Below are 10,751 nucleotides of genomic sequence, written 5' to 3' on the forward strand. Positions count from 1 at the left end.
GACCTGTTTGAGTCAGTGGTCTGGCAGAGTGTCTCAGGCTCGGGACGCGGGCTCCCGACAGAGTTCGCTCTCGTTCCAGTGATTTTCTAAAGACAATGGAATTCTCCAGTTGGAACATTTTTGATGATTTATGTTAAAAACATCCTAAATATTGATTCCATACATCGTTTGATATGCTTCTACGACCTGTAATGGAACTTTTCGACTTGTCTGGATCTAGTGCTCATGAAGATGGATTACTGGGCTGAGCACGCTAACAACTAGTGGCTATTTGGACATAAATGATGGACTTTATGGAACTGTAAGGAACAAATCAGTCATTTATTGTCGAACTGGGATTCCTGGGAGTGCATTCTGATGAAGATCATCAAAGATAAGTGAATATTTATCATATTTCTAACTTCTGTTGACTCCAACATGGCGGATATTTCTTTGGCTAGATTTGGCATTGGGCTCTGAGCGCCGTACTCAGATTATGCTTTTTCCGTCAAGTTTTTGGGAAATCTGACACAGCGGTTGCATTAAGAACTAGTGTATCTATCATTTCCTATACAACATGTATTTTTTTGTTATGTTTATGAATAGTTATTTGGTGAGAATATGTGTGTCAGAAAAAGTGTCCGAAAAATATCCGGACGTTGTGGGAAAAAGATGCTACGTTAGCACAATGTATAACCACTGATTTCAGCTCTAAATATGCACATTTTCGAAGAAAACATAAGTGTATGTATAACCTGATGTTATAGGACTGTCATCTGATGAAGCTTATCAAGGTTAGTCAAAAATTATATATCTTTTGCTGGTTTGTTACGATCGCTAACTTTTGCTACTGGGGAATAGCTTGTGTTTCTGGCTATTGTGGTAAGCTAATATAACGCTATATTGTGTTTTCGCTGTAAAACACTTAAGAAATCAGAAACATTGGCTGGATTCACAAGATGCTTGTCTTTCATTTGCTGTACACTATGTCTTTTTCAGAAATGTTTTATGATGAGTATTTAGGTATTTGACGTTGGTGTCTGTAATTATTCTGGCTGCTTTCGGTGCAATTTCTGATTGTAGCTGCAATGTAAACTATGATTTATACCTGAAATATGCACATTTTTCGAACAAAACATAGATTTATTGTATAACATGTTATAAGACTGTGATCTGATGAAGTTGTTTGTTGGTTAGTTTGGTTGGTTCTTGGTTAGTTAGGTTGGCTTTGTCCATGCTACCTGTGCTGTGAAAAATGTCTGTCCTTTTTTGTATTTGTTGGTGAGCTAACATAGATTTGCATGCTGTTTTCGCTGTAAACATTTTAAAAATCGGACATGTTGGCTGGATTCACAAGATGTGTACCTTTCATTTGCTGTATTGGACTTGTTAATGTGTGAAAGTTAAATATTTCAAAAAAATATATTTTGAATTTCACGCCCACTTGAAGTGGCTGTTGTCATATTGTGGCCGGCCTCGGGCTTGCAGCCAGAAGAAGTTACGTTGTCTAGCCCCGGGGTTCCGCTAGCGGAACTCCTCCCACATTCCACTGAAAAGGCAGAGCGCGAAATTCAAAAAATATTTTTGACTCTCTACTGACTCGCTAGTGGATGTGTCTCAGTGTGACCTAAAAAGCTCTCTTCGACTCATGCAAAAATAATCACGCCCGGAGGGAGAATCTCAAACTTTTATATGTTTATTGAAAGATTTATTCTGGAAAAGAGCTTTCTGGAATGTAGAGAACATGGGAGAACACGAGGTCAAGCTCAGACGCTTGAAGATGCACAGTCAGGAGTGAAAGAGGAATGTTGAACGTGACAGAGATATCCACGAGACAGTATGAGAGGTCACTTAAAAACATCCTCCAAATGTCAGTGTTTCTTCCGCTATAGTTCTTCAAAGCACTTCAAGAGTGCATTTGTGAAGGAAAGCAGTGACATGCATTCATGCCATGAAGGCCATGCTTAAAGTGCCATGAAAGAATTACTTAGGTCCATAGTGAGATTTAAACTTTCATGTCTCTTAGTTGTTTTCCCTCCTGTATTCAGTAACTTGTCACAAATACCTTATCTAGTGTTCACTCTTTGTTGTGAATGGAAGCATGGATGGATGTCATAAAGGCCATGCCTAAAGTGCCATGGAAGTATAATTTATGAAGTTTAAACTTTCATGTCTCATAGTTTTTCCCTGTCCAGTAACTTTCACATTGTGCGTTAAAATAATGATTTGTGATATGCAAACTTTCATGTCGCCTAGTTTTCCCCTGTGTCAAGTAACTTATGACACATGCTGTATCTTGTGCTCACTCTTGGTTGTTATATTCATACAGTTTCATGAAAGTTAAGGTTAGGTACATTGGGAGATTGAAACATTCCTGTCTCATAGCTTTCTCCTCCGCACTGTGCTCAGTAAAACTTCACAAATAATAATAATACATTTAGGGGGTGCTTATATTTGTTCTGTTGCAAGTGTCATGGAAATGTGTTTCTTGCATATCCCAACTCCCCCTGAGACACCCGCAAATCAAATCAAATCAAATTGTATTATATAAAGGGAGTGGGGTTACGGGCAAGGTAACTATTGCCCAGTGCCCCTTGAGCAATTCGGGTTAAGTGCCTTGATCAAGGGTCCAGCAACAGATTTTTCACCTTGTTGGCTCCAGGATTCAAACCAGCGACCTTGCCCAACGCTGTAAACCTCCAGGCTACCTGCAGTAGCTATGCAGTACCTACATTGCTTACTCTTGGTTCCTATCTAACATCTTCATTTCACACAGTTTCATATTTACTTTTCCTGTCTCTGTGGCATGTTTCTCATTTCTCAAGCTCACTCCAAGTGTCGAGATAAATAAGAAAAAAACACATCAATCAATCAATCAAGTTTATTTTATATAGCCCTTCGTACATCAGCTAATATCTCGAAGTGCTGTACAGAAACCCAGCCTAAAACCCCAAACAGCTAGTAATGCAGGTGTAGAAGCACGGTGGCTAGGAAAAACTCCCTAGAAAGGCCAAAACCTAGGAAGAAACCTAGAGAGGAACCAGGCTATGAGGGGTGGCCAGTCCTCTTCTGGCTGTGCCGGGTGGAGATTATAAGAGAACTATGCCAAGATGTTCAAAAATGCTCATAAGTGACAAGCATGGTCAAATAATAATCATGAATAATTTTCAGTTGGCTTTTCATAGCCGATCATTAAGAGTTGAAAAACAACAGGTCTGGGACAGGTGGCGGTTCCATAACCGCAGGCAGAACAGTTGAAACTGGAATAGCAGCAAGGCCAGGCGGACTGGGGACAGCAAGGAGTCACCACGCCCGGTAGTCCCGACGTATGGTCCTAGGGCTCGGGTCTTAAATTCACACAGGACACTGGATAAGACAGGAGAAGTACTCCAGGTATAACCAACTGACCCTAGCCCCCCGACACAAACTACTGCAGCATAAATACTGGAGGCTGAGACAGGAGCGGTCAGGAGACACTGTGGCCCCATCCGAAGATACCCCTGGACAGGGCCAAATAGGAAGGATATAACCCCACCCACTTTGCCAAAGCACAGCCCCCGCACCACTAGAGGGATATCTTCAACCACCAACTTACAATCCTGAGACAAGGCCGAGTATAGCCAACAAAGATCTCCACCACAGCACAAACCAAGGGGGGGGGCCAACCCAGACAGGAAGATCACGTCAGTAACTCAACCCACTCAAGTGACGCACCCCTCCTAGGGACGGCATGAAAGAGCACCAGTAAGCCAGTGACTCAGCCCCTGTAATAGGGTTAGAGGCAGAGAATCCCAGTGGAGAGAGGGGAACCGGCCAGGCAGAGACAGCAAGGGCGGTTCGTTGCTCCAGAGCCTTTCCGTTCACCTTCACACTCCTGGGCCAGACTACACTCAATCATATGACCTACTGAAGAGATAAGTCTTCAGTAAAGACTTAAAGGTTGAGACCGAGTCTGCGTCTCTCACATGGGTAGGCAGACTGTTCCATAAAAATGGAGATCTATAGGAGAAAGCCCTGCCTCCCGCTGTTTGCTTAGAAATTCTAGGGACAATTAGGAGGCCTGCGTCTTGTGACCGTAGCGTACGTATTGGTATGTACGGCAGGACCAACTCGGAAAGATAGGTAGGAGCAAGCCCATGTAACGCTTTATAGGTTAACAGTAAAACCTTGAAATCAGCCCTTGCCTTAAAACCTGTTGGGGATGACCCCCCTTTTTCTCAATTTCCGCCTGAAAACATACCCTAATCTAACTGCTTGCAGCTCAGGCCTAGAAGGAAGGATATGCATATTCTTGGTATCATTTGAAAGGAAACATTCTGAAGTTTGTGTAAATGTGAATTGAATGTAGGAGAATATAACACAATAGATCTGGTAGAAGAAAATACAAGGAAATCAACAGACGTTTTTTGTTCTTTTACTGATGTTGCATCTTTAAAAATCAACAAGAAAGGCCAAACATTCAGTTATGATACTGGGGATCATTTCAAATGAGAACATAGGTAGGCAACAGTATTTTACCAAAATTTCAGATGGATACATTCAGGAATGAGTGAGGTACATGCCATTGAGCATGAGGTCAACCAGGTGTCCCTCACAAGTTTCCCAAATGTACCCAAGTGGCCGAATTGGTACAATGATACAATGATACAAAACCTATATACAAAATACAAAACAATTATTGTAACATACCCCCAAAAATATATATTTGAAAAATTCAAGGAAAAAAATGAATATTTAAAAAAAAAATAATAATAACAAGGGGAACTATTTACACTTCAAATGTTCAATCATGTGAAGACTCTGTCCTCTACACAATGTTGCGCTCCCGATGCCATATCCCATAGCAGTTTCTCTCTGGTGTGAAACAGAGGGTCACAGCACAGGTGGTGCAGGTGACAGGGGACTTCTTGTGGCACAGGGCACAACGAAGCCGCCCTACTGTGCCCCTTTTCCCCCGAGGCACATCCCTGCCTGCAATGATGAAATCCAGCATGTGCGTGCCGCTGGTTGGAGCAGAAGGGACAGAGGTAGAGGGGACAGAAGGTGCTACAGTGTTCTTGCTGTAGTTAGCAAGCTCCTGGATGAGCTGCTCCCTGAAGGCTAGCTGTGAGATGGGGGGCTGTCCACAGCTCTTGGCCATTTCCTTCTGGAGGATGAAGGAATTCACCACAGCAATGTCAATGAAATGATAGAATAGTGTTTTGTACCACTTCATGGTTTTATGAAGGACGTTATAATATCCTATCAGTGCATCGGATAGGTCTACACCCCCCATGCTCTTGTTGTAATCCCTCACAGCATCTGGAATGGGGACATTTCTGGCAGTCCAAGCGCCTGTAGGACCTTTCAAACGGCGAACAACGTGATCCCCACCGAACGACTTGTGAATAGTGGAACACATCACCACTTCGCGAGTGTCCATCCACTTCACAAACAGCAGGCCATCTTCACGGATCCATCTCATGGTACCCCGCTCAGCCCGCTTAGGCATGTCATTTACCCTGGTTTTTGGAAAACCCACTCGGTTGGTCCGAATGGTGCCACAGGCCCACATCTCCAGCTTCCTCAGGTCTGTGAACAGGGTAGGGCTTGTGTAGAAGTTGTCTACAAATAGTTTGTAGCCCTTCCCCAGCAGCTGGAAATCTAATAACTGCATCACAGAATCATAACTGAGTCCCTTACCGCTCGCACAAGTGTTCTTCCCCTCATAGACAAAAAAATTGCACGTGTATGCACACGCAGAATCGGCCAAAACAAACAGCTTGTAACCCCATTTTGTGGGTTTGTTGCGCATGTACTGTTTTAGGCCAATTCTGGCCTTTGAGGCTACCATTCTCTCATCTATGGAAAGGTTCTGGGCGGGCTGAAAATATGTCTTGCATGCCTCAACGATATCGTGGTAGGGAGGTTTGATCTTGCAGAGCTTATCAAACCCTGCTGTGCCTCGTTTCGCCTCGTTGTCCTTATCAACCTCTGGGTCACTAATGTGAAGTGCCCGCGAAATTGTCAGAAACCTAGTACAAGACATGACCGTTGAGGGGAAAGGCAGTTGATAGAGTGGTGCAGTTTTCCAGTAGTGTTTGAGGTTCTTCAGCTTCACCACCCCCATGTAAATGACCATGGACAGGTAGCAAAACAGTTCTGAAATGGAAATGTCCTTCCATTTCTCCTGCTTCTTTGCCCCATATCTATTAGTGTTCATCACCAGGGTATCAAGAACTGCCGAGGTGAAGAACAACTGGAAAAGTTGCATGGGGGTGTATTTGGAAGTCAGGTCCAATTGAGGGCCTACTGGGCGTTTTGGGCGGAAAAGTGGAGTTGGTGGGGCCACATCCTCCTCAAGAACAGTGTGCCAACGGTCCTCCTCCGCTCTGGCAGGTTCCACGCTGGACGGTTCCACGCTGCCCTTCCTCCGCTTCCTTGACGCCGGCTTACCACCCCTTGATGGCCGGGCGGGAGTAGGTGTGGTGCCGGATACAGCAGGGGTCCAGCTGGATGGACCAGCTTCAGTGGGGGATTTGCAGCTTGGCTCCCAATCAGAATCGCTGCGACTGTGAAATAAAGACAGACACCTATTAGAAATGCACAATGTGTGACCATGGTGAGCTTATGGCTACTGCAGTATGTGTGTGTGTAAATAGCACCTATTAGAAATACACAATGTGTGACCATGGTGAGCTTATGGCTACTGCAGTATGTGTGTGTGTAAATAGCACCTATTAGAAATACACAATGTGTGACCATGGTGAGCTTATGGCTACTGCAGTATGTGTGTGTGTAAATAGCACCTATTAGAAATACACAATGTGTGACCATGGTGAGCTTATGGCTACTGCAGTATGTGTGTGTGTAAATAGCACCTATTAGAAATACACAATGTGTGACCATGGTGAGCTTATGGCTACTGCAGTATGTGTGTGTGTAAATAGCACCTATTAGAAATACACAATGTGTGACCATGGTGAGCTTATGGCTACTGCAGTATGTGTGTGTGTAAATAGCACCTATTAGAAATACACAATGTGTGACCATGGTGAGCTTATGGCTACTGCAGTATGTGTGTGTGTAAATAGCACCTATTAGAAATACACAATGTGTGACCATGGTGAGCTTATGGCTACTGCAGTATGTGTGTGTGTAAATAGCACCTATTAGAAATACACAATGTGTGACCATGGTGAGCTTATGGCTACTGCAGTATGTGTGTGTGTAAATAGCACCTATTAGAAATACACAATGTGCCTTTATTTCATGCCCTAGTCATATTTTTATATAAGGCAAATAAAATACAAATATATCAAACAACTCAAATGAATTATATATGATATTACTAATTCCAAACAACGTTACTCACCGATCCAAAACTGGGTCTTCACCGTGTAGAAACATGTCTTCGAATTCAGAATCAACGGATTCAACCTCGCTGGAATCAATTAGATGCTCATTTTCACTTTCACGGTCAATTTCACTAATTATATCTTGCACATCTGTGTACTTCGTCTTGGTCGTTGATTTGGCTGATTTATTTGCCATAATTGATCCTTGAAAATGCTCCAAAACAAACTTTCGCGGCGCGTAAAACGGTGAGCTCCTTACTTTCTGATTTTCAATGGGGAATAGCTGCGAACACGCATGGCTTTACAAAGATGCCTATTATTTCCGGGTAGAACCATTTGATATCCCTATTTACCTCTGCTCATTGGCTATCTATCCAGCTAGATTTCAAAAAGATCAGTGGTCATTGGACCGAGATACAGTCAATCAAAGACGAACAGGCCAATCGATTGGCGCGTAATGACGTAGCTGGTAGGTGTGTTCAGATCGAATTTCTTCGGTCAATATGTCCCGGAAAAAGAACCACGACGTTTGGTTGTATTACTAACAAACAGAGGATTCTAATGAAACCGAACTTGACTTGATAAACGTCCCTTTAGAGTGAGTAATTACAATGAATGTTACGTCCAAAGTTGATGGACGCTGAATTTTCCACACAAGCCGTTCACAAAATGTTTCGTTTTAGGCTATAAAAATGGATTATATCGATCAAAAAGCCACTTGATTGTTTCGTCGTGACCTTTAGGATTGCCAAAAGAAGAAAATTTCCTAAGGTAATTGATGCTTTGCATTGCTATTTATGACTTTTGTGACTAATGTACTTTGTTGTAACTGTACCTAATGTGTTGTTTACTGATCGATAATCGCTTTTGTAGTGAAGCTTTTCGAAATCGGACATATTGGCAAGATTAACAAGAGGTATAGATTTGATATTGTGTATAACACTTCTGATTTAATTAAAGCTAAATATTTATAATTATGACATTCCGCCATTTTTTTTTTTTTTCTTGTCAAACGTCCCGCTAGCGCCACGCTGATCCTAGACAGGTTAACAGGAAGCCAGTGTAGGGAAGCTAGCACTGGAGTAATATGATCAAATTTCTTGGTTCTAGTCAGGATTCTAGCAGCCGTATTTAGCACTAACTGAAGTTTATTTAGTGCTTTATCCGGGTAGCCGGAAAGTAGAGCATTGCAGTAGTCTAACCTAGAAGTAACAAATGCATGGATTAATTTTTCTGCATCAATTTGACAGAAAATTTCTGATTTTTGCAATGTTACGTAGATGGAAAAAAGCTGTCCTTGAAACAGTCTTGATATGTTCATCAAAAGAGAGATCAGGGTCAAGAGTAACACCGAGGTCCTTCACAGTTTTATTTGAGACAACTTTACAACCATCAAGATGAATTGTCAGATTTAACAGAAGATCTCTTTGTTTCTTGGGACCTAGAACAAGCATCTCTGTTTTGTCCGAGTTTAAAAGTAGAACGTTTTCAGCCATCCATTTCCTTATGTCTGAAACACAGGCTTCTAGCGAGGGCAATTTTGGGGCTTCACCATGTTTCATTGAAATGTACAGCTGTGTGTCATCTGCATAGCAGTGAAAGTTAACATTATGTTTTCGAATAACATCCCCAAGAGGTAAAATATATAGTGAAAACAATAGTGGTCCTAAAACGGAACGTTGAGGAACACCGAAATGCACAGTTGATTTGTCAGAGGACAAACCATTCACAGAGACAAACTGATATCTTTCCGACAGGTAAGATCTAAACCAGGCCAGAACTGGTCCGTGTAGACCAATTTGGGTTTCCAGTCTCTCCAAAAGAATGTGGTGATCGATGGTGTCAAAGGCAGCACTAAGGTCTAGTAGCACGAGGACAGATGCAGAGCCTCGGTCTGACGCCATTAAAAGGTAATTTACCACCTTCACAAGTGCAGTCTCAGTGCTATGATGGGGTCTAAAACCAGACTGAAGTATTTCGTATACATTGTTTGTCTTCAGAAAGGCAGTGGGTGGCTGCGCAACAGCTTTTTAATTTTTTTTTGAGAGGAATGGAAGATTCGATATAGGCCGATAGTTTTTTATATTTTCCGGGTCAAGGTTTGGCTTTTTCAAGAGAGGCTTTATCACTGCCACTTTTAGTGAGTTTGGTACACATCCGGTGGATAGAGAGCTGTTTATTATGTTCAACATAGGAGGGCCAAGCACAGGAAGCAGCTCTTTCGGCAGTTTAGTAGGAATAGGATCCAGTATGCAGCTTGAAGGTTTAGAGGCCATGATCATTTCATCATTGTGTCAAGAGATATAGTACTAAAACACTTAAGTGTCTCTCCCGATCCCAGGCCCTGGCAGAGCTGTGCAGATCCAGGACAGCTAAGCCCTGGAGGAATACGCAGATTCAAAGAGGAGTCCGTAATTTGCTTTCTAATGGTCATGATCTTTTCCTCAAAGAAGTTCATGAATTTATTACTGCTGAAGTGAAAGCCATCCTCTCTTGGGGAATGCTGCTTTTTAGTTAGCTTTGCAACAGTATCAAAAATAAATTTGGGATTGTTCTTATTTTCCTCGATTAAGTTGGAAAAGTAGGATGATCGAGCAGCAGTGAGGGCTCTTCGGTACTGCACGGTACTGTCTTTCCAAGCTAGTCGGAAGACTTCCAGTTTGGTGCGGCGCCATTTCCGTTGCAATTTCCTGGAAGCTTGCTTCAAAGCTCGGGTATTTTCTGTATATCAGGGAGCTAGTTTCTTGTGACAAATGTTTTTCGTTTTTAGGGGTGCAACTGCATCTAGGGTATTGCGCAAGGTTAAATTGAGTTCATCAGTTAAGTGGTTAACTTATTTTTGTCCTCTGACGTCCTTGGGTAGGCAGAAGGAGTCTGGAAGGGAATCAAGGAATTTTTGTGTTGTCTGAGAATTTATAGCATGACTTTTGATGCTCCTTGGTTGGGGTCTGAGCAGATTATTTGTTGCGATTGCAAACGTAATAAAATGGTGGTCCGATAGTCCAGGATTATGTGGAAAAACATTAAGATCTACAACATTTATTCCATGGGACAAAACTAGGTCCAGAGTATGACTGTGGCAGTGAGTAGGTCCAGAGATCTCCTCTCACTGACTCAGTCTGTAAATGTGAATGTTTTAACCTCCATTATTCATTCACGCTTTGAGTTTCCACCCTCCTACATGTCTTTCACCAACGATCCACTGTGCTCTCCCGGCAAACACCTGCAAATATCTTTATGTACCCTTAATGTGTCAATTCTCCAAAAGTTATTTTCAATTATGCTTCAATGGATTCTGTTATAAGAGGAGATATTCTTCTACAGCTAATGTACCTTAGGGGTGAGAAGTGTGTGTGTGTGTGTGTGTGTGTGTGTGTGTGTGTGTGTGTCTCAATGCGTTTGCGTTGTGTATATGTTCCAACAGATAAACACTGA

The 10,751-nt window shown here is 42.4% G+C and overlaps 1 protein-coding gene across 1 annotated transcript; it reads right to left on the reverse strand.

The window, feature by feature from the left end:
* Positions 1–4,786: 4,786 nt before the first annotated feature.
* On the reverse strand, positions 4,787–8,371 carry LOC129835024 (uncharacterized). The gene is made up of 3 exons (XM_055900353.1): positions 7,334–8,371; positions 5,778–6,530; positions 4,787–4,982 (listed from the first exon to the last, which is right to left on the reverse strand). Exons 1-3 carry the CDS (start codon positions 7,510–7,512, stop codon positions 4,787–4,789), a joined length of 1,128 nt encoding a protein of 375 aa, XP_055756328.1. The 5' UTR covers positions 7,513–8,371.
* Positions 8,372–10,751: the final 2,380 nt, after the last annotated feature.

The sequence above is a fragment of the Salvelinus fontinalis genome, chromosome 3 (assembly GCF_029448725.1).
Source record: "Salvelinus fontinalis isolate EN_2023a chromosome 3, ASM2944872v1, whole genome shotgun sequence".
NCBI classification, from domain to species: Eukaryota; Metazoa; Chordata; class Actinopteri; order Salmoniformes; family Salmonidae; genus Salvelinus; species Salvelinus fontinalis.